Source organism: Heterocephalus glaber, unplaced genomic scaffold (genome assembly GCF_053883595.1).
Source record: "Heterocephalus glaber isolate CG9 unplaced genomic scaffold, H.glaber_assembly_v1.0 deba00000470, whole genome shotgun sequence".
Classification (NCBI taxonomy): Eukaryota; Metazoa; Chordata; class Mammalia; order Rodentia; family Bathyergidae; genus Heterocephalus; species Heterocephalus glaber.
The window spans coordinates 6,508,300-6,532,360 of NW_028258145.1; the positions used below are offsets into that span (position 1 = coordinate 6,508,300).

Here is a 24,061-nt window from a genome sequence, read left to right on the forward strand (position 1 = left end):
CCCAGAAGATGCCAGGCCCTGTACTCTATACCATTAACTGATTCTTTTTTAATTAACTAAAAAGACATAAAACTTTAAAAGTTTTTCCTAATTCTTCAATACGCCAAAGAAATAGTGGGTATCTCAAGCCTGTACTTTAAAAAGTACAGTGAAACTTCCTATTTTATCATCACGTTAAAAGAACAGAAGAGTTAATATTAAAATTCCCTAAGTCAGTGAATTTGAGGTCTCCTGGGGCCTGATGGGAGACCACATTGGGGTAGGTTCTTAAACTGCTGTGATGATTAGTTAACACAGAAGTTAAAATACAATCCTTTAAACAGTTAGACTCAGAAGTTAAAAGGTGTGCTACCAGAGGCCGGGGATTCAGCTCAGTGGTTCTGCTGCCTGCCTAGCAAGCACAAGGTCCCAAGTTTGATCCCTGGTACCTCTTCCCCGCCAAAAAACACATGTACCACCAGAGGAGAAAATTCAGAATAATAACACAGATGGCTTTTTTTTGAAATGCTAAATCCCATGCATAAGTTAGTCTTTTGCATTTCCTAGGAAATGCTTGCAGCAAGCATTCTTTCATAATTATTTTATATAACTGAATTTGGTAGAGTGCCACATATTTCACACGTGTGTATGTATGTATGTGTTTCATTAGGTTGCCTATGCTGGCCTCAAACTCCTGGCCTCAAATGATTTTCCCACCTCAGCCTCCCAAGTACTTGGGCTTGTGGGCACATGCTACTGTGCCGATGTGTGTGTGTGTGTGTGTGTGTGTGTGTGTGTGTGTGTGTTGGTGTGTGTGTATATATATATATATATATTTTTTTTTTTTTTTTTTTTTTTTTTTTTTTTTGGTACAGGTGATAGAACTTGGGACCTTGTGCTTTTGAGGCAGGCAGCGGAACCACTGAGCTAACTCCCCAGCCCTGTGGTTATATTTTTTTAATGAGGTGCTTTTCCTGTATGTGGAGCCAGGGTTATTTTAACACTTCTTTTGAACATGATTATTTTCTGTTTTTACGTTCGTAATGCATTGCCTGCACTTATTAGATTGCTTTGTCACAGAAGCAAGTGAAATTTTAAATCATATGTTTTAGAGCCATTTCTCCCACCAACCTACATAAGATTCTTGGGAACACAGTTACAATTCTTAGTAAAAACAATCTGTGAACAATTTAGAATAAGGGAAGGGGTTTAAAAAAAGAAAAAAATGGGAGTTCTAATATAAGAATTATAGTTTAATTATATCTAAAAGCTGAAAAGTTTAAAATGTGTAATGATAGAAAATTATTACATCGTGCAACTGAATTTTTTTTTTATTAGAAAGGGTCAAAGTGCCAAAATATATGTAAGCCTTGTGTATTTGAAGAGATTTTTCAACTTTATTTTTTTATTCTTACTGTAAAACCTTAGTTTCTGTTTATGTTCTGTTTGTTTATTTATTTATTTTTAAATGTGGAATGCTTCACAAATTTGCATGTCATCCTTGCTCAGGGGCCATGCTAATCCTCTCTATATTGTTCCAGTTTTAGTATATGTGCTGCCGAAGCGAGCATTGTCCTGTTTAGTTTTGAAAGCCATAAATAATAGATTTTTTACAAGGCTTATATTATGGGTAGTGATTGCCAAATTCCTTTTTTTAAGCATCACCAGTGACATCATTTATTAAAATCTGTACATAAATACACATAAATATAACAGTTCTATACAAGTCTACTGCTATTTAAAGTGGCTCTTGCTGTTGACTGTCTTGTAGAGCACATCTGTAACCCCAGCTCTTGGTAGGCTTAGGCAGGAATATTGCTGTGAATTCGAGGCCAGCCTGAGCTACACAGAGAGATCCTGTCTCAAAAACCCAAAACAAATAGTCCTTATCATTCCTATCTTAATTCCTTCCCAAATCACATGAGTTTTCAACTATACACAGGGAAAATCAAATCATCATTTTTACATTCTAAGAAACAAATTCAGTACAATCAATAAAAATCTGAGGGTGAGGGTGTAGCTCAGTGCTAGAACACCTGCCCAGTGTAGATGAGGTCTGATCCCCAGCACTGCAAGCTAAATGAACAAAAACAAGCCAGGTGTGCTAGTGTACACCAGAGGCGAGGCAGGAGGATCACAAGTTCGAGCCCAGCCTGAGTAACTTAGTGAGAGCCTGTCTCGAAATTTAAATATTGTTCATGAGGGTTGGGAATGTTGCTCAGTGCTAAGGCCCTGAGTTTAGTCCTCACTACTGAAAAAATTTTTTGTGGCAAACCCAAAAACTACGGGAATACAAATATCCCCAAAGTTGAAGTGGCCCCTTTGCTTCCTTCTAGCCTCCCACTCAACAACAGTTTACATAGACTGTTTCTGGTGCTTCTCGTGTCTTTTGCTGTGCTTCTCGCTTCTTTTGCTGCGCTTTGGGCATTTCCTTTTTGTATTTCTTTCTCTGTGTACAAAACCATTGATTTATCTGCCAGTATGTCACATTGAACTGGAAGGACAGCGGCAGACTGTCAGGTGATGAGGGGCGGCCACACAACTTGAACCTGGCCCACAGTGTGGCCATCAGGGACCTGTTGACCTGAGGTCTTGACAGCTGCTGCTGCTGCCCCCCCTCCCCCTTTCCTTTTTCCTCTTCCTCCCCCTCTTTCTTTCTTTTTTCCTCCTCTCTCTGCTTCTGCTCTCCTTCCCCCATCAAGGTCAGTGCAGTCACTGCTGGGCAGCTCTGGGCTTTGTTTTCGAGGCGAGACTGCTTCTGTGTGCTGAGATCTGAGTGCTGCGTGGCAGGTGTGGTATCTGGGTCTGGTCCCACGCATGCCGTGGCACTGTGGCAGTGGTGCCTGTGGCCCATGCCATGTGTGTCTTGGTCTAAGAACTGCAGGATGAAGGTGTCCTCAGAGCTCCTGCTGCTGCTGCTGACAGCAGCCTACACTGCTACATCTCTCTCCAGGTTCATACCAGTCCACTTGTCTGACCAGGTGGATGTGCGTTCTAGGGGTCCTAGGTCCAGGGACTGAAGGTGACCATGACCTTCCCGCTGCAGGAGCTCAGAGTGACATGTTTTTCATTTTTCTTTCAAGCTATTTGACATTGACCAGGAAAATACCAAAATAATTCTATAAAATGGAGCCCTTGTAACGGGCAGTTTTTGTGATTGCTGCTCGTCAGCAGATATTTATCTTGTGTGTGGGTCACTTTATAGATGTTAGAATTAACTCAGTGCAGCCTCAGTGGGGCAGAAGGTGAAAATAACGGTGTTGTGAGGGGAAGTTGTCAGGTCAATGTTGCCAACCTAAGAAAATTATATGAAAATGAGTAGAACATACTACATATACTATTAATTCCTCTTATAAAAACCAACAAATTTGCTTTTAGATTGGACAGCTATTTTTTTCTCTGAATGTTAGGTTACTACCTGATGTGTATGTTCTATTGAAGAACTTGCTTATAAAAACAAAATTGCTTGCTATAAGTTTAAAAACTGTAAAGCATAAGATTTAATTCAATGCCATGATGTTACTTGAGCTGTAAAATATCATTCATAGTGATGCTCTCCATTATGGTGGCTTCTACTTAAATTTAAATAAATTAAAGTAATATGTCCAGCTCCTCATTCATCCTTGGGTCACATGTGGCCGGGGGCCCCTGGACAGTACAGATAAAGAGCATCCACATCCCCGTAGGGCATCCTGTTGGTGGGCCTGGTTAGAGTGCACCTGAACCTGAGTTAGATGATGGAAGGAACCATGTGAGCCTGTGAGCCTTGTGCCCTAGGCTGTACATATGATCATTTGGGAGGAAATTGTTTACTTCAGCAGTCTTTCCCCAGACTTGCAGAGGCTGGCTTCCAATTCCTTAGAGCTCCTTGTCTGCCAGCCTCTAAACCACTGTCTCGGTAGGAAGCATCTGTGGGAGGGGAGGGGCATGCACAAAATTCTCCGAGATGGAATCTTGTGCTGTAGGCCAGATTTTCATGGGGGCTTTTATCAGGCCACACTATTATCAGAAACAGAATGCCCATCCCTGGAACTTGTAAAGATTTTTTTACACTTTTTACATTTTCTGAGGGCCCAGGGATGGTGTGCTTTGGGGCACCCATAATGATTGTTCCTGTGTGCTTGGCCCTGTTGGTCACCAGGGCTCTCGTTTGGGTTTGGGGGCAGCAATAGCAAGTCTGCCTGTCCTCTTTTCTCCCAGGACTCCAGAGGTGTTTCCAGTTCCCTGCCAAGGATTGCTTATATAGATGCTGTCCCCAGATCCTGCCGTAGCACCCACCAAGGCTGAGAAAGGGCTCTTCAAGGCTGTTTTCTTGTTGTCCTCACAATTCTTCATTTCAAATACTGTGGAAGTCTAACCGGTGGGTGGGTGGGGAGGTGAGTATCATGTGTGCCATGATACTCTTCCCTGCCATTCTGTCTACCTGAATTATTGACTGAGCAGTTACTTTATAAAAGCACAAACTCTTTCTTGTCACAGTTTATTGCCCAGTTTTGGGAATCCATGCAAGCATGTATGCGCCTAGTTTCCTTATGGTATGTTTCCATTGGAGGTTTAGACGATGAATGTTCTAGGAAGCAAGAGCATTTGGACGTAAGTGTATGATAGAGGGGAGAAGGATGCTGTCTCAAGGGGTAAGAAGTCTCCAATACCATGGTTGGCTTTTGAACTTCTCCATGGAGAGAATGATTTATGGAGATGAGAATTGATTTGGTGTGCAGTTGTAAGAAAATAGTTTCTTAATCTGAATTAGGGCCCTGTGCATTAGTTCCAAGGTTGCCAAAGCCTGAGCTAGGGTGAGATAGTGGAAGAGATGGAGGTAGGGAGGCCATACCTATTTTGAGGGGTCAGCTGAACTCATTGTGCGAGGTGGAAAAGCTGGGAGCTACAGCATGGGATCAAGAGTTACTGGTTCTGAGACGCTGTTTGAGGCAGGTGACGATGTGCCTACCAGCCAGGCAGCGACAGCAGTGTCTGTAGAAGAAGCAGGGAAGACCACCCACCACAGTGGAAAAGGAAGAAACTCAGCATGGTCCTACCAGGAGCGCCACGTGTTCTCATGTCCCTAAGAAGTGAGAGGCCAGAGAGCTGGGTGCAGCAGTTCCCTGATGCTGGTGGAGGCTGATAGACCCAGCTCCCAAGCTGAGGAAGGCCAGGGTTTTCTATATATCTGACTTGTCTCAAGTTCACCCACAAAAATAAAGAAAGCTGCTGTCAGATGAAGGTTTTGTTCATGTCTGGTGTGGCCTTAGATATGAGATCTGTAAAGACACAGAGATGGTAGGCTCTCTACATTTTAGGGGAATCTGAGTAACTAGAAATGGGAGGCTGTGAAGATCATCAGAGAGATCCTCGTTCCTCTCCTTATTCCTTTCTCATATCTTACGTAGTGGCATCACTGTCACTGTATGGCTGGTGTGTATGCTTCCATCTCTGAATCCTATGTGCTCCTTCCTCTGGGTGAAGGAAGGAGGTGCCCTCTTCTCAGGTGGGTGCACTGCCCTTTCCTTGTAGGTGGCCAGCCAGCCAACAAGACATAAAATGTTGCTTTTCTGTGTCCTTCATGCAGGGGTGAATCTGCTGGTAGGCACAGAGAGTGGCCTGATGCTGCTGGACCGAAGTGGCCAGGGGAAGGTGTACCCTCTGATCAACAGGAGGCGCTTCCAGCAGATGGATGTGCTCGAGGGCTTGAACGTCTTGGTGACGATATCTGGTAAGTGCTGGCCAAATAAGATCCAAGTACGTGCACATAGCTGTGACACGTACCAATTTCCCCTATCACTAACGTCTTGTATATGGTAGGAATTGCTAATTGGTAATAATAACTCATTATTATTAACCAGAGTAGATCATTTATGTTAGGGTCCACACTTTGTGGTACCTTCTGTGGGTTTTGGCAAATGTGTACAGCGATAGACCTGCCATTATTGATCATTCAGGGTAGTTCCGGTACCCCAGAGATCACTATTCATCTTTCTTCCTCAGACCCTGGCAGCAACTGATCTGCTGCTGTCTCTGTGGGTTTTCCTTTTCCAGAATGTCATATGACTAGGATCATAGTGGTGCCATCATGTAGTCCCATGATGAATACATGGGCTGTACAGTCTGTAGCCTTGTAGACCGGCTTCTTCCCCTTGGTAGTACAACTTTGATTCTTCTTTGTCTTTCTGTGCTTAGTATCTTTTTCCTTTTACTATTGAATAATATTCTGTACATGGATGCACTGTGGTTTATTCACTTATTGAAAGACATTGTGGTTGCTTCCAAGCTCTGGCAGTTGGAACCAAGCTGGTATATAAACCTTTGTGTGCAGCTTTCTGCGTGGACATGAGCTTTCTTGTTTGTTTGGTAATACCTTGAAGCATACCTGGAGACTGCCCTAGTGTCTTCCAAAGTGTCTGGGTCACTCTGCACCCCACAGGCAGTGACTGTTTTCTGTTGCTCCAAATCCCCGTCAGCATTTGGGGGAATCTGTGCTTTCTGATGGGTTAGTGCAATGGTATCTCATTGTCATTTAAATGTGCAATTCCCTAATTGTAGATGGTGTTGAACATCTTTTCATATGCTCATTGACCACCATCTTAAGTGAGGTACCTCCTCAGATCTTCACTCCATTCTGGGCTTTGGTTGCTTGTTTTCCAGTTGCTGAGTTGTAAGAATTATTTGTGTATTTTGGACAGAAGTCTTTTATATCACATATGTGTTTTGCAAATATTTTTCACTTTCTGAGGCTCATCTGTTCTTTTTCTCTAGCAGTGTCTTTTTTTAAAAAAAAAAGTTATTTTATTGGTACATTTTAAGTGTGTACAGTGATAACATTCATCATTGGAAATTTACACCTTTACATAATCTCTCTTAGTTATTTTTTCTCCCTTCCCCTGCCCTCCCTTCAGCCCCTCCATTCCTCCCTATTCACAAAGATTTTGTTCCCATTTTTTTCATTTTCTCATATTCCATTCCCTTCTTTCCTTTCCCCTACCCCTCCCACTTCACCTTCCCCTTTGCCCCTTTTCTTCCTGTTTCACATTATCTGTTATAACTTTCAGTCCTTATTTACACTTCCAGTTTCTCAAACCAGACAAACTATTTGGTATTTACACATGTGTGTCCTATTTATTTCACTTAAAGAGTATCACCTCAATGTGCATCCATTTAGATATAAATGTCTCTAATTTCTCATTTTTTATGGCTGAGTAGTACTCCATTTTATTTTTTAAAAACCCACATTTTCTTTATCCAGTCTCCAGTTGATGGGCACTTGGGCTGCTTCCAAGTTTTAGCTATTACAAATTGTGTTGCTATGAACATGAGTGCGCATATATCACTGCGGTATGATGCTTTTAATTCTCTGAGGAAGATAACCAGCAGTGCAATATCTGGGTCAAATGGGACTTCCAATCCTAGTTCTTGGAGGTATCTCCATACTGATTTCCACAGTGACTGTACCAGTCGACACTCGCACCAGCAGTGTAGCAGTGTTCCTCTTTCCCCACAGCCCCGTCAGCATTTGTTATTGGTTGATTTCATGATAGCAGCCATTCTTTCTGGAGTGAGGTGGAATCTCAGCATTGTTTTCATTTGCATCTCTAGAAAGACCAGTGATGTTCAACATTTTTTCATATGTTTATTTGCCATTTCTACTTCTTTGTGTGAGAAATGTCTGTTCATTTCAGATGCCCATTTTCGGATTGGGTCTTTAAATTTGGGAGCTCTGATTTGTTTAAGTTCTTTATAGATTCTAGATAGTAGACCTTTGTCTGAGGAACAGCAGGTGAAAACTTTTTCCCACATTGTGGATTGTCTCTTCACACTATTGGTCGTTTCTCTTGCTGTGCAGAAACTTTTTAATAAGAAAAGATCTCACTTGTTGATTGTTTGTGCTAGTTCACAGGCAACTGAGGTTTTGTTCATAAAATCTTTTCCTACACCAGTGTCTTCAAGAGTTCTACCTAACCTCTGTTCCAGCCAGTTCAGCGTTTCTATTTTAATATTTATATCTTTAATCCATTTTGATTTTAGTCTGTTGCATGGTGAGAGATACAGGTCTACTTTTAATCTTTGGCAAGTTGAAATCCAATTTTTCCAGCACCATTTATTAAAGAGGCTATCTTTCCTCCGGTGACAGTGTTTGGCTCCTTTGTTGAAGATGAAGTGGCTGAGTGTGTCTGGAGTTGTTTCTGCGTCTTCTAATCTGTTCCACTGATCCTCAGGTCTGTTTCTTTGCCAGTACCATGTTGTTTTTATCACAGTAGCTTTGTAGTATAGTTTCAAGTTGGGGTTTGTGATACTTCCTGCTGTGTCTCTGTCGCAATTCTAGGTCTCTTGTTCCAAATGAATTTTTGGATTGATTTCTCAAGGACTGTGAAGTATGCTACTGGGATTTCAATTGGGATTGCATTGAATCTATATAGCAGTTTTGGAAGTATGGCCATTTTCACTATATTGATCCTTCCTACCCAAGCGCAGGGGATGTCTTTCCATTTTCTGATACCATCTTCAGTCTCTCTTTTCAGAGTGCCATAGTTTTCAGAGAAGAGGTCTTTGATTTCTTTTGTTAGATTGATTCCTAGGTATTTCAATTTTTTGGATGCTATTGTGAAAGGAATTGTTTGCCCTGATTTTCTCTCAGTGACTCCGTTGTTCATGTAGAGGAAAGCTATTGATTTTTGTGTATTGACCTTGTAACCAGCTACTTGACTGAATTTGTTTATTTAGTCTAGAAGACTTTTGGTGGAGTTCTTCGGAACGTCTAAATAGAGTATCAGGTCATCTGCAAATAATGACAATTTGACTTCTTCATTTCCTACCTTATTCCTTTTATTTCTTTCTCTTGTCTAATTGCCGTGGCTAATGTTCCCAAAACTATATTGAACAAGAGTGATGATAGTGGACATCCTTGTCTTGTTCCTGATTTTAGTGTGAAGGATTTCTGGTTTTGAGCATTTAGTATGATATTGGCTGTTGGTTTTTCATAGATAGCTTTGATCAGATTGAGGTAGAGACCATCTGTTCCATTTTTTTGTTGGGTTATCATAAATGCATGTTGAAGTTTGTCAAGTTCTTTTTCTGCATCTATTGAGATGATCATATGGTTTTTGTCCTTGGCTCTATTGATATAGTGTATTACATTGATTAATTTGCATATGTTGAACCATCCCTGCATCCTTAGGATGAATCCCACTTGGTCAGGGTGTATGATCTTGATGATCTTCTGCATTCCGTTTGCCAGTATCTTCTTAAGGATTTTTGCATCTATGTTCATTAGTGAGATTGGCCTATAGTTCTCTTTTTCAGTTGGGTCTTTCTCTGCTTTGGGGATCAAGGTGATGTTTGCTTCTAGGAATGATTTCGGGAGTATTGCTTCCCTTTCAATTTTGTTGAAAAGTTTATAAACAGTAGTGGCAGTAGTTCCTCTAAATGTCTTGTAGAATTCAGCAGTGAAGCCATCAGTACCCGGCCTTTTCTTGGTTGGTTAGTTTTTAATTATGTTTTCAATTTCATTGATTGATATAGGGTCATTTAGAATATTTAGGTCTTTTTCATTCAACTTTTGTATTTCATATGTGTCTAGGAATCTATCCATTTCTTTTGTATTTTCCATCTTATTGGCGTGTGGGTTCTCGAAGTAGGTACTGATGATCCTCTGGATTTCTACCGGGTCCGTTGTAATTTTACCCTTTTCATTCCTAATTGCATGGATTTGGGCCTTTTCATTCCTTTTTCAGATAAGGTTGGCTAAGGATTTGTCAATTTTGTTTATTCTTTCGAAGAACCAACTCTTGGCTTCATTCATTTTTTTTTTTTTTTTTTGTATCATTCTCTTAGTTTCTATTGCATTGATTTCTGCTCTGATCTTTATAATTTCCTCCCTTGTATGAGCTTTGGGTTTGTTTTGCTCTTCTTTTTCTAGAAGCTTGTGGTTTAGCATCAGGTTGTTTAATTCGGCTTGCTCTGTTTTCCTAATATGATTATTCACTGTTATGAATTTCCCTCGTAAGACTTCTTTCATTATGTCGCATCAATTCTGATATATTGTATTGTCATTGTCATTTAATTGAAGGAACTGATTTCTTCTTTAATTTCCTATGTGACCCATTGGTTATTCATAAGTATGTTATTCAGTTTCCATGTGTTTATGGAATTCTTGCAGTTTCTTTTGCTGTTGATCTCCAATTTCATCGCACTATTGTCTAATAATATACAGGGAACAACTTTAATTCATTTGCACTTACTTAAACATGTTCTGTGAGCGAGTATGTGGTCTGTTTTGGAGAAAGACCCGTGTGTAGCTAAAGAGAATGTATTCTGATTTTGTGGGGTGGAACACTTGGTAAACATTTGTTAAGTTCATTTGTTCAAGAGTTTGATTGAGTTCTAGTATTTTGTTGCTTATTTTTTGTCTAGTTGATCTATTTGTGACAGTGGGGTATTGAGGTCCCCCATTACTATTGTATTAGTGCTTATTTGATTTTTCATGTCCGTTAGTTTTTGTTTTATATAGTTGGGCACACTAGTGTTTGGTGCATATATAAAGTTTATGATTGCCATCTCTTCCTCTTGGATTGTTCCCTTTACAAGGATGTGGTGTCCTTCTTTGTTTCTCTTAATCAGTGTTTTTTCAGGTTCGTGTCACATGGAGTATTGTTTTCCAACCTTTAACTTTCAATGTGTGAGTTTCTTTTTGAATTAAGTGTGTTTCTTGTATGCAGCATATTGTTGGATCTTGCTTCTTGACCCATTCTGCCAGTCTGTTTCTTTTGATTGCTGAATTGAGTCCATTAACATTGATGGTTATAACTGATATGTATTGACTTATCATTTTCATGCCTTTTTTTTGCGTTTAATTTCTTGTCATGTCCAATGAGCTTCCTGGGGTTGTGATCCTCATTGTGTTTTCCTAGGACATTGTCTAAAATTTTTTGGAGTGCTGGTTTGGTTTTATAAAGTTCCTAAAGTGCTCTTTGTCATGAAAGTATCTTATTTCTCCATCAATTTTGAAAGATAGTTTTGCAGGGTACATCAATCTGAGTTGGAGGCTGTTTTCCTTTAGGGCTTGAAATACATCACTCCAAGCTCTTCTTGCCTTGAGGGTTTGCATTGAGAAGTCTGCTGTGATTCTGATGGGGTTTCCTTTGTTTATGATTTGTTTCTCTTCTCTAAGTGCTTGTTAGAATTTTGTTCTTCTGTTGTGTTTCTGGAATCTTAACAATTATATGCCTATGTGTAGATTTTTTTTTTTTTAATCAAGGCTAGTTGGAGTCCTATATGCCTCACTTATCTGTATGTCAAGTTCTTTTCTCCTGCTTGGGAAGTTTTCTGCCATCACTTCTGTGAAGAGTTTTTTTATGTCATCTGCACTCTCTCCTCTTTCTTCATTGACTCCAATCAGTCTTATGTTATTCTTCTTTGCATTGTCTAGCAGCTGCTGGATCAATTTCTCATGGTCCCTTACAGTTTTAAAGCAATTTTTCTTTTCCTGGTCACTAATTGCAATCTTATCCTCTATATCTGAAATTCTGTCCTCATATTAGCTCTTCGTGTTGTGTAGACTTTCAATGGAGTTTTTCATCTCCTGGAAATCTATTTGCATGTGTTCTATGGATTCCATTCATTTCCTATGTTTCCATCATATTCCTCAGCTCCTCTATTTTTTTTGTCTGTGTCCTCTCTAGATGTATTAATCATGTCTTGCAGTATGGGCACAATCTTTGCTGTTATCTGAGAAATTACTTCTAATTTCATTATTTTCAGATCCTCTTTCATTGCCAGTTCAGGAAGTCCAGGTGCTTTAGTGTCAGATTATTTCATCTCCTTTCCCTTTGGGGTTGCTTTAGGTGATCTGGAAGTCTGGTTTTGAGACTTGTTTATGAGTCTTCTCATTTCATGGTGGGGGACATGCTGCTGACGCCTGCAAGGCTCATCTCCTTGCCACTGGGGGCGGTGGTACAGAGGCCCAGATGGCTCACCTCCTCTGCGCTTGGGGGCAGCTCTGCTCCTCGGCATTCGGGGCGGTGGTACGGTGGCCTCTAAGTGTCTTTTGAGGAACAGATGTTCTAATTTTAATGAAACTGAGCTTAAATTAATGATGTTTTTTTCTTCCATGAATTGTGCATTTTTTTTGCTTTATCCAAAACCATTGCCAAATTCAAGATCACCTAGGTTTCCTCCTATTTTCTGAAGCTTGATGACTTTACATTTTAGATTTGGGTCTGTGAGCCATTTCAATTGATTTTTATAAAAGAGTAAAAGTCAGTGTATGTGTTAAAGTATGCCATCTCTCATTGAGCCGCCTTTGCTTCTTTGTCAGAGATTTGCTCTCTGTCTTTGTGTAGCTCTGTTTCTGGGTTGTTTTATTGCGCTGATCGGCTTGTCTGTTCTCTTGCTAATAACCACACTGCCTTGATCACTGTAGATGTGTAGTAAATCTTGAATTCAAGAACTGTCATTTTTCAGTTTTGTATTAATTATGTTGGTTTTTTTGCCGCTTTGTGTAAATAGTTTATTGATATGCACAAAATAGCTTGCTGTGATTTTGATTGGGGTTGGGTTAAATGTACACATGAAGTTGAGAAGAACTAGCCATCTTGACAATGCGGTATCTTCCCTCCATGACCCTGGGATATCTCTCCATTTCTTTGGTTGTTCTTTGATATCTTTTATTAGAGCTTTGTAGCTTTCCCTGACTATATTGAAAAGCGCTACTTTGTTTGATTTATGCCTATTTCTTTTATTGTGTTAATATAAATGATGTTTTAAATTTAAAATTTTAATTGTTTTGTGCTGGTTTGTAGCATAGTGATTGACTCTTGTATAATAGGCTTGTATCCTGTAAGCTCACTGTAGTCACTTACTAGTTTCAAGAGAGGGGTCCCCCCTCATTTTTTGGTATTTTCTGCTAGACAATTATACCTTCTGTAAACAAAGACTTATCCTTACCAGTCCTTACACATTTTATTTCCTTCTCTTAAGTGCATTGGCCAGGGCACCCATGTAGTGTTTAGTAGGAGTTGTGAGATCTAGGGGAAAGCATCCACTTCTCAGCATTTCAATATTAGCTCTTAAGTGTCACATAGCTCACACTGAGGCAGTTCCTCTGTCCCTGTTTTCCTGAGAGTTTTTATCCTTAACACCTTGATGTGATCGTACCTTTTCCTCTTTAGCCTCTAGGTGGGAATATGTGGCTGCTTTTGCTCAATGTCAGTTTTCTGTTGCTTGTAGCAGAGCTGGTTCCTCTTTGTGACTCTACCACATTTCTTTACTCATTCTGCTGTTGATAGAAACATTTGTGTGGTTTCCTGTTAGGGGCTATAGTGAACATTTCTGTTCATCTATCTGGGCGTGTACACATATATATTAGCATAGAAAGTATTGACTGGATCATATATAGGGTGTGCATATACACTTTAATAGATAATGCCAGACTTTAAAGGTAGTTCAACACTAGTTTATAAAGTTTTCAGTTGCACTACACTTGTCCTTCTTTTGATTTTGTTTTTAAATTCTAGACACTCCTAGTTGTATGAATTATATCTATTTATAGTTTTAATATGCATTCAATATTGCTGGTCCTGTTCATTTATCTATGAGATAAACTTCTTTTGCAAAATACTCATTCTCCTTGCTTTCCTAGTTTTTCTGTTGGGTTATTTCTCTTTCTGTTTGATTTATAGGTGTTTATTACATAGATGTGAATCCTTTGTCAGCTGTTCAAGTGACACGCCTGTTTAATTTGTGACTTGCTTTCCCCTAGATTCAGACTGCTTTAACCCTTGCATTCGTCTGTCCAAGGGGAGATCACAGCTGCTCTAAATGGTTTTGAGAGTCAGGTGGCAGCGTATGTGACAATATCTTATAATCTTTTGGTTTTGTTGTTGTATAGGAGTTTATTTGAACTATATATAGAAAAAACTTAATTTCTCCTATACTTTCACCCAATAACAATCAAGATGGGAGACTTTGTGTGTGAACTAAAAGGTGTGGCGATTTCTCCTCTGCAGTGAGCAAGCAGTTAATTCTGCAGGGTAGACACCAGCTGAGTGTCCCTCCCCGCCACATCAGTCCAGGCCTTGGGGAGTTCTGACCACCGGGTTGTAAATGGGGCTTCACACAACTCCCCTGCTTGGATTCAAGAGCAGCTTACAGAACTCAGAGAATTGTGTTTATAGCTTAATCATAAAGGGCATTTTGAAGAATGCAGCTAAAGAGATGCACAGTGTGTTGGTGTGGGAAGGGTGTGGAGCCTTACCCTCACCTCCACTTGTTCTGCTGTCTGCAAGTTCATCCAGACTCTGTCTTTGTAGCTTTCAGGAAGGCTTCATTCCATAGACATGATTGATGATCACTTGGCCAGTAGTAATGGGCTTAAGCTTCAGCCCCTCTGCACTCCCTGGAGGTTGGAAGTGGAGCCAAAAATCCCCACTTCCAGTCTTGGCGCTACAGAAGGGCTGCCAGCTGGTCAGTCCCACAGTCAGGCGCTAGCATATAGGAAGTCACAGACTGTGATCCCAAGGATTCAGGGTGGCAACACCTATTTCACAACGTCACAGCATTGCTGTTAGTTCATCAACATGATTCTCAGACATATAAGTGCAAGTCTTTTTATGCTTTTAAAACCTTTCCTTCTAATCATGCTGATACCATTGATAATTCTGTAGGGATTCAAAGGTTCATCTGAATAGCTTAAATTGCGTTTGTAGGAAAACTTTGATGGAAAATAATTTCCATAGGGGACATGAGTTAGCGTTTCTGAAATTTCTTTTGATTTCTATTATTATTAATGATGATACCTATTTTTAAGTACCTGTGTAAAATATTTATATTTGTTTTGCTAGGTAAAAAGGATAAGTTACGTGTCTATTATTTGTCCTGGTTAAGAAATAAAATACTTCACAATGACCCAGAAGTTGAGAAGAAGCAAGGGTGGACAACTGTGGGCGATTTGGAAGGATGTGTCCACTATAAAGTTGGTGAGTTCTGGGTGGGTCAGAAGGGTTCATTTTAAAACTCAATGTGTTTTTTGATGCTTGTCATAATATCCCTGTTTCTGAAAGGTGTGGCCCCTTCAAGGCCTTGTGGTCCTGACACCTCCTCCAGGCATTGTCCCACTGCCCCTGTTGCCTGTGAGACTGTGCAGAGTTGGTCCCCTCTGCTCACTCTGTTCTCAGTGCACCCCCACATCTCCTGTGTAGGATTCAGTTCAGAGTGACCTGTTTGAGGACACCTTGCCAGTGAATGCCAGCTGACTCAGTTCCTTCTTTAGCGCCAGCTCGGTCTCTGTTTATAGGACAGTGGGTCCTGGGCGATCACCTCTAGGCCTCATGGGAGTTTGGCCCATAGCATCACCACCTGTCACTCCTGACTGGGTGCACCATACTGTGTGCTGGTTCCCGGGCTGGCCAGCTGGCCAGTGTTTCCCCTGGGTGTGCATGTGGTGATGCCCATGAAGGAAACCACACAGGAATGAGACCCAGTCAGTTCTCGTTTTATATGAAAAAATGGTAAAATACTGGTACTGATGTTAGAAATAAAGGAGAAATAACAGACCAGCTGAATTAGAAGTTTTATGGGAATGATGATATATATGGGCCAGAAAGGGCTCTCTGTACCAATTAACATTAGGAACTCATTGAATGTTGCTCTCTGTTTGCATGGTTTTTCCCCAGTGTTTGTTGTGAAAGTACATATTATCATCAGTTCCTCTGTAATTATGCATATAGTCCTTAACGTTCTCTTTTTTTGTGTATGTAGTCTTTATCTACAAACCCCAGCTCCATGGTTAATAATGATTCCAGGAGCCCCCACAGTATCAGAATGATTCTCAGTGATGACTGGAATGTAATACTATTTCCTCGGTATCGTTTTGAGATTAGGATTGTCTGTGTTGTGTTCATGGGAAATACTTTTACTTGTTGAAGTATAACTAAAATCATCCCAGGCAAAGTGTAGTGAGCATTTCAGATAAGCCTGATCCTGTGCAAGCGGGTTTCCCACAGGGGCACAGTGAGGCTGGAGGATTAGGTTATACCAGGCTTCTCCTTAGGGGACAAGCTGAGTTCTAGAGTTTCCCTAACATTTTGCACTGGGAGAGACATGGAGATGCATCTTTTCAGCTGTGAAAAGAGTCTGCCCCCATTTCACACCTGCTGATCTCACAGGATGAGTCATTCCAGATTGAGTCATTGGTATTTTCTGGAGATTAGTGTGCAGAATACCATCCATTTATTATCTTTATGGTTGTCACCAAGAACAGAGGAGTATTTAAAAGTATATTTAAATCAATCAAAATTAAGTGAACCTTAAAAAGTCAGTTCCTCAGTAGCCCTAGTACATTCCAAGTACCCAACAGCCATGTACATCTCATAGCTGTCGTATTAGCAATGCAGATAGAGTACATTGCCATCATTTCAGAAAATGCTAGGAAACAGTGTTGGTTTGGACAGCCTCTTCTAGTCCTGTGTCTCTTAATGTCCGCAGTTTCTCTGATCAGTGACGCTATCTGGAATTTAACAGAGAGCCATCAAGTTAAGAAGTCCTCTCATGCACAAAGAATCCAGTAGTAGCTTGATGTTATGTAACCTGATAGAAGCCAGTATTTCTAGAAGCAGAATCCTGAGTCACTCGTGGTCAGGGATACCAGTTTTTAGCAGTTTCCTGAATGAGAGAGAACCAAAACAGCTGTGAAATGGGCAGATTGTTTTCACCGTTGCATCTCCTAATGTAGAACATTAGGGAGAACCCTAGACCTCAGCGGTCAGGGTACATCAGGGAATGGCCAAGAGCGCTCCGTGACTTGGGCATAGGTCCTCTAACCCACCGACAGAACCGGAGCTTAGGAGCATTGTGACATGGCCTTCTTTGTTCCTTAGTTTGTGCGTGCCCCTTGCAGGATGAGGGGGAAACTGCAGAGGAGTTCTTGGCCTCTTGCCACAGCAGGATTTTGAAGCCTCATCACAGATGAATTGTGTCATTAGCTCTGTGAAATGAGACTGAGCCTGTGAGACTTTAGGGTGGGGTGCCTGGCGTTGACCTTGGTAATAAAAATACTGCTTGGAACCTAAGATTAGGAACACGGGTGAAAGTATTCATTGATGATGTCCCAAGTTTTAGAATTGAATCCAGTAGAGAAATGAGATGTGGGTGACACATGAAAGAATTGGAAAGGGAAGTGTGTGGCTTAGTCTCTCTGCATTTTCTTTTCCCCTGGTTTGGATTAATCAATAGAAGACATATTTATAAAGTTTGGAGATGACAACTAAAAGAATTTAAAGTTCCATGTGTCTCTTGCCTTTATTTATTTGTTGTTTTTTTTCTTCTTCAGTAAAATATGAAAGAATCAAGTTTCTGGTGATTGCTTTGAAGAGTTCTGTGGAAGTCTATGCATGGGCACCTAAGCCATATCACAAATTCATGGCCTTTAAGGTAACGACATGCGCAAGTGCATTGAAGAGTTGCATCAGCTTTGCAGGTTGCAAGAGGGTTGGGGGTCAGTTCTAAAGAGTCTGAACAGTTAACATTGACCGTTTAAAGCTGTGCATTAATGTAGCACATAGCTTTTCCCTACAACAGGCCATTCTGATGGAAGATAATCACCTCAGCAGTTTTCCAAGCCCTTAGATGATCAGCTTGCTAATGTGGCAGCAGGAAAGACAAAACACCGTTTCCACCCTGCACTACTAAGCAGACCTTCAGCAGGTCATGGTGGAACATGCCTGTAATCCCAGTACTCTGAGGCTGAGACAGGAGGATCACAAGTTCAAACCTAGACTTAGTGAAACCCTGTCTCAAAATAAAAAACAAGACTGGGGATGTAGTTTAGTGCTAAGGTCCCAGGTTCAATGCCGAGTACCACAAAAAAAATTTAAATTAAAAAAAATAAAAAGACCTTTAAAAAGAGGTATGTATAAAGATCTAAACATATTGTAAATGTGCCTTTGGTAACAAAATATTCAAAAATAGGCAGTTCTGAAGGGTATCTATTTGGTAGAGTACTAAATTTTAGATTACAGAGATTGTTAATGATACAAGCAATGTGCATTTACATTAAATGGAAATAGGAAGTTTAAAATATGTATAATTTGGTCCTATTTTTATGTAAATAAAATCTGTAGTTACAATATACAAACTAATGTTTGAAATGAGATGATTTTACCATTTGCAGGTACAGAGATTTGGGAAAATAAATGAATCAGTGCTTTGTTTTAAAATTGGGACTATTTCTGTTTGTTAAACTCTAGGTATCTGGGCATAAGTCTGCATCTGGTATAGTTAGGTTTCTAAGAGTTGTGGATAAAATAATTTAGTAAGCTTAATGGTCTTTAGCATATACTGTATTTAAATAAAGTTACTCTTTAAAAACAAAAACTATAGAAAATTAGCAGTTATTATCTCTGTACATTTTTAATACTTTTATAGCTCGGTATGGTGCCACATGCCTATAATCCCAGCACTTGTGGGAGGCTGAGGCAGGAGGATCACTATGCATTAGAGGCCAGCCTGGTTATATAGTGAGTTTGAGACTAGCCTGAACTATGTAATGAGACCCTGTCTCAAACAACAGCAACAAAATTCTTCTATAATTTGAGTTTGTGCTAAGTACAATTTTATGAAAGTCTTAGTCAAAACAGCTACTACTCTGACATTAGATAGAAATAAATTAGTAACATCATTTCTAATATTAGACACACAACCTTAAGAATACCCAAGGCCCATTTTAGTGCAGGGCAAAAATTAAGAAGTCTTCATGTCAAGTGCTTCTTCTAATTAAAATAGTTCTGATGTGTTTTACTGGAGTTAAGTTTCTATTGCTTGGGAAATTTACATTTTTGGATTGTTTATTGCTCAACTTCTCACTGAAGCAGGATAAAGGGGCTAATTGTTATAAAAGCAGACTGTCTCCCACAGTCTGGCCTGGTGTCCTTTGTGTGCCAGGCTTTGTGCTAGTTGCCTGCACAAATATGATTGCAGTGAAATCGGTGCAGTGTCATTGCCGTCCTGGAAGGAGTGAGAAGCTGAGGCTGGACAGGATGCCACAGCCTGTCACCAGAAGTGGGGGTCTTTCTGGCTCACATGGTGATGAGGGTGGCAGCACTGGCCAGATTCTCAGTGAGTGACACCTGTCACTTCACATTCCTGTGTTTCAGTGGTTGAGCACTGTGCTGCAGACAACCTCATTGTACTTCACGTGTGTCTCTGATCGAGACACAGGACAGTAGGTGATAGTGTGGAATTCCTAGGCGAGGCAGGAGAAATTTCAGATGCAACTACTAGAGGAAACATCTGCCAGGTGCCGATCAATAGACACAGAGCTATGTAGAGCACTTTCCTCCCATTGATTGCCAGTGCGCCTGGGTCCCCAGATGTGGAGAGTTCTGCTTCTCTCACGTGTCTGTCTCGCTTCTCTCTGCAGTCGTTTGGAGAACTGGTGCACAAGCCCTTGCTGGTGGACCTCACTGTCGAGGAGGGCCAGCGGCTGAAAGTGATCTACGGGTCCTGTGCAGGCTTCCACGCTGTGGATGTGGACTCAGGATCTGTGTATGACATTTATCTACCAACACACGTAAGAAAGAGCCCCCACTGAATGGCTGGTTGACTGGCTTTATTTTGTTTTGCCTTCTCCTCTGCTATCTTAGTGAACTAATGTGAACAGGACTTGCTTACTTCCCCCTGGGGAAGGATGAGTGTGTGAGCAGTGTCTCATGCTCAGCAGCTCTACTGTGCTGGCTCTATCCCCCGCCTCCAGCCTTAGGCCCCTGCTGACTTATTTGGGACAGATAGGGGTGGTTGCTGAGGCAGAGCCCCCTGGGGCAGGCATGGTTCTCCAGAGGGCCACCTGCCATGTGTTCCCAGGGCCCAGGAAGTGGGACTCACTGCAATGTGTGACTTGTAAACTGTACCACACAGGCTCCAGAATGTCACACGTTTGCCATGTATGTCCCCAGGGCTAGGGACTGCATTTTCAGACCCTCTCACTGAGCTTTCACTGGGCTAGAAGCAGCGGCAAACACATTCCTGTGCTCTGTTTCTCTTCTTCAGATCCAGTGTAGCATCAAGCCCCACGCAATCATCATCCTGCCCAACACAGATGGCATGGAACTCCTGGTGTGCTATGAAGACGAGGGTGTCTATGTGAACACGTACGGCAGGATCACGAAGGACGTGGTCCTGCAGTGGGGAGAGATGCCGACCTCCGTTGGTGTGTAACCCTGGGAGGTGGTGTGGGGATTGGGGCTTCTCTCAGCTGCGTCTCCATCATGCTGGTTTGCATGCTCAGACCTTCTTCTGGCCACTTAAGAGTGGTTGCTGGAGATCTGGAAGGTCAGCTTGTAGACATGGAAATGGTCATCTATTTCAGAACAAAGTGCAAGTAATTAGTGTATACTTTTTAGAGTATTATCACAGTCCCTCATGTAAACCTGAAGGCATCCAGAGAACGCCAGACAGATGTTTCTAAGGACTTAGAGAAGGTGGAGGAAGGTCAGCTTTGAGAGCAGCAGTCACAGCTGGAGACTCCTGGGCAGTCCCTCATCGTGTCAAGATTAGGGGCTGATGCCTGAGGTCTCCAGGCTGCCAGTCAGTCTGCTTATCACTTCCCACCTCTGTCATGACTGGCCCTCATGGTCACCTCTGAGGAGGGTATGATGAATTCCTGAGGGAGCACTCAATTCACAGTCAGCTCAGATGCCTGCTTCCCACACTAGGACTGGGCCCCACAGACACAAGTCCTCAGGAGCTGGGCTTTAGGATGTCATGCAGATAAGCTCCTCTTTTGACGCTTTCTGTTTCTCCTCTCCCCAAAAGCATACATCCGGTCCAATCAGACAATGGGCTGGGGTGAGAAGGCCATAGAGATCCGGTCCGTGGAAACCGGTCACCTAGACGGTGTGTTTATGCACAAAAGGGCGCAAAGACTCAAATTCCTGTGTGAACGCAATGACAAGGTAAAGTTTCCCTGGGGCTTCTTTTGAGTTGCTACTACCTTTCAGCAGTTGTTTCTTTTCCATAGAGCTCGGTGATGAATTTCCTCAGTTTTGATGGATGCTGAAAGAACTTGCTAGACACTGCCTGTCCGGTGTACGTGTAGATGCGTAGACCGGACACTCACTGTTCGTTCTCTCTCTCCTGCGAACCTTGCAGGTATTCTTCGCCTCCGTACGCTCTGGTGGCAGCAGTCAGGTCTACTTTATGACCTTGGGCAGGACGTCTCTCCTGAGCTGGTAAAGCGGCGCCATTGGGCATTACCGACTCCAGAGTCTTCAAGATCCTGAGAACTTGGAATTCCTTGCAACTGGATCTTGGAGCCACTCGGTGCCACTGGGACAGCTGTGCACAGGCCTCGTGCGTTAGCCCCCCTTCCTTGGCAGTTCATCCCCGTTCTCTTCTTTTCCTTACTCAAAAATAAACCCAGGCTGCATCGCCGCTGGTGCTCCTCCGATCTCCCACAGGTGCTAGAAGTGTTGGGCTAGCATCATAGCAGAGCGCATGCCTCTCCCGTGGCTCCAGAATTCCTGTCTCTGCGAGACTCTGTCCTGTGGGCATCTGAGGTGGCGGTGACGCACAAGCCATCGGCTTTGTTGGCAGTGGCACAAAGGGGTGAAAAGCAGTGATGTAAGGAGCAGTTTGCCGAAGCAAAGAGCAGATTTAATATAGTAACATTAACAATGTATTTAATTGACATTTCTTTTTTGTAATGTGACAATATGTGGACAAAGACGAAGGTGCAGGTTTAAGAAGTTAATATTTATAAAATGTGAAAGACAGTTACTAGGATAACTTTTTGTGGATGGGTTTGTGGGTGGGGTGGGTTATGGTTCCCATTTTGTTTCTTTGCATATGGGGGGGTGGGTCCTGGCCGAGAACTCAGTCATTTTACTGTGTACCAAGTTTTGCCTAACTCATGTGCAGGTGGTTCTAAAAAAGAAAAAAAAAAGGAAAAACAGATAAAGAAAATGTGTGCATTTTGTATAATGGCCAGAACTTTGTTGTGTGACAGTATTAGCACTGCCTCAGTTAAAGGTTTAATTTTTGTTTAAACCTAGAAGTGCAACAGCAGTTTTACCACAGTCTGCACTTGCAGAAGAAAAAAAAAAATTCAACCTACGTTTTTTTTTTTTGCCTACCTCATTGTTTTTAATGCATTGAGAGGTGATTTAGTTTATGTTTTGGAAGAAAACATTAATGTTTAATTTAATCTTAATACCAAAACTATGGGATTGAAGTCTGACTGTTACTCTGTCACAGGTCCTCAGGCACAAGAGGCACTGTCCCACAGGGGGAACAGCCCATCTGCTTTCTTCTGCAGGAAGTAGAGTGCTGGGTTGTTCCCAGTTCCTGGTAGTGTTTAGGGGACAGCTGTCGTCTACAACACACGAGATCTTGATTGTTGATTGGGGGTCAGTAGCAGACAGGTGGTCCCTTTCAGATGGTCACACAAACTGTTCAGTGTTGCAGGAACCTTTTCTTGGGGTGAGGGTGTGTCCCTTTTCTAAAAAAAATGCAATGCACTAAAACTATTTTAAGAATGTAGTTAATTCTACTTATTCATACAAATGGCATCTGCCTATGTTTAGGTGTAATATTGAAGCCCTGGCTTTTCCTGTTTTCTCACTTGCTCTGTTTTTTTAAACTAATTTTACTTTATGAATATGTTCGTGACATTTGTAATAAATGTCTTGAGTAATAACTGGCTTCCAGTTTTGTGCTATCACCTCATCCCTCTGAGAGTATGCCTCCGTCCCAGGAAGGACATCATTTGGCATCCTGGCTTTGCCCCTTGCCCTCCTCCCGCTGTGTCCTGAGTGGAATCAGTGTGGGAAGCCGCTCTACACTGAGCTCCCCAGACAGAAGCCTGGGGTTTCCCAGGCCTGCTCCTCTTCTTTTGTGGTTAATCTTCCATAGTATGAAAGTAGAGGCTCTCCCTCTTCCCCTCCAAATATATCCACCCCGTGTTGCCAAGCCTCAGCATGGCCTCCCTGCTCATTCAGTGTCTGTTCTGACAGTCAGCATTCTCATCGTCCTGGGCAGTGCTTTCATCAAGGCACTCTCTTGAACTGTGGAAATCTGATAACAAATTCATGCACTCACAGATGCAGAGGATCGGTGGGTGTGCATATCCACTGGGACAAGTAGCTGAGGAAGGTCACTTTCTTTGGGAGGGACAAGGAGATAAGGTGGTTTTTCCTTTGTGTGACTTAGGAGCAGTGTTAATGGCCAAAGCAGAAAGAACTATTCTTGTCTACTGGTTTGTAATTAACCTGGACTTAAAGAATTGATCTCCCTGGTGAAAGGGACTTGGGACATCTGACCCCCACTGCTGAAGGACTGCAGTCAGAATCCACTGTCTGCTGTGATCTCCTGTCTGCCGTTAGGCTTTTCCTAAGATGAAAAAGGCCATGGTGAGGAATGTAGCAGGAGGATGAGAAGCTCGGGGACAGCCTCCACCCTGACCCCAGAGAGCTGCAAAAGGCGGGCAGATGCCTCTGAAGAAACCCAAGGACCAATGCTAGTACAAAGGAAGTAACAAAGAATGTGGAATCGTGTCTTTCATGTCCACAGGCTGGAGGCTTGGAGTAGGAATCAGTGGAGTTTGCAGATCCTATAGGAGACTTGAGAAGTTTCCCAGTGGAGGCTATGGGAAGGAGTCCGCTGAGGTCTGACCTGTGTCTGGGCCAGGCCCCTGGCCACACCCTCCTGGTGTCTGAGTTGGAGCTGACTGATGACCCCATTGCCAGCCTAATGCCTCCCTCCTGGGCAAGCTCTGGACACTGTCCTCCACCATCCTTCCTTCCTGGGAACCCTATTGAGCTAGGACTGCTCAAAGTGCAGGCCCACTGAGGTTTCTTGTTAAAGGTTGTGAGCTGTGGAAATTTCAGCTTCCTCTAGGGCAGGAATGATGATGATCTCCCCCTTCTCTGGGATAATGATTTCTCAGAGAAGTGCCAATATGGCAGAATGGTGAGGGGAAACAGTGTTAGGGCACTTTGCCTACGGAGCATGAAACTGTTAGTCCTCTTCCAAGCCAAGCCCTGAGTGACTCCATTCCACCAGAGCTTTAACAAGTCTGTCCTTCCCAGTGTGAAGCAAGGTG

General features: G+C 42.1%; 1 protein-coding gene and 1 non-coding gene across 42 annotated transcripts in view; one reads left to right on the forward strand and one right to left on the reverse strand.

Moving 5' to 3' along the window:
• Positions 1-22,657, forward strand: part of Map4k4 (mitogen-activated protein kinase kinase kinase kinase 4) — a 163,572-nt gene extending 140,915 nt beyond the window's left edge. For all 41 annotated transcript variants that reach the window (XM_087203791.1, XM_087203734.1, XM_087203737.1 and 38 more), the window contains 7 exons: positions 5,549-5,692; positions 14,811-14,945; positions 17,297-17,397; positions 19,385-19,534; positions 20,011-20,170; positions 20,776-20,915; positions 21,112-22,657. In XM_087203791.1, the coding sequence (XP_087059917.1) occupies positions 5,549-5,692; positions 14,811-14,945; positions 17,297-17,397; positions 19,385-19,534; positions 20,011-20,170; positions 20,776-20,915; positions 21,112-21,195 (914 nt within the window). In that variant the 3' untranslated portion in view covers positions 21,196-22,657. The remainder of the gene's footprint in view (positions 1-5,548; positions 5,693-14,810; positions 14,946-17,296; positions 17,398-19,384; positions 19,535-20,010; positions 20,171-20,775; positions 20,916-21,111) is intronic.
• LOC147829755 (U6 spliceosomal RNA) lies at positions 1,444-1,550 on the reverse strand. The gene has a single exon (XR_015448570.1). It is a non-coding gene; the product is annotated as a U6 spliceosomal RNA (small nuclear RNA).
• Positions 22,658-24,061: the final 1,404 nt, after the last annotated feature.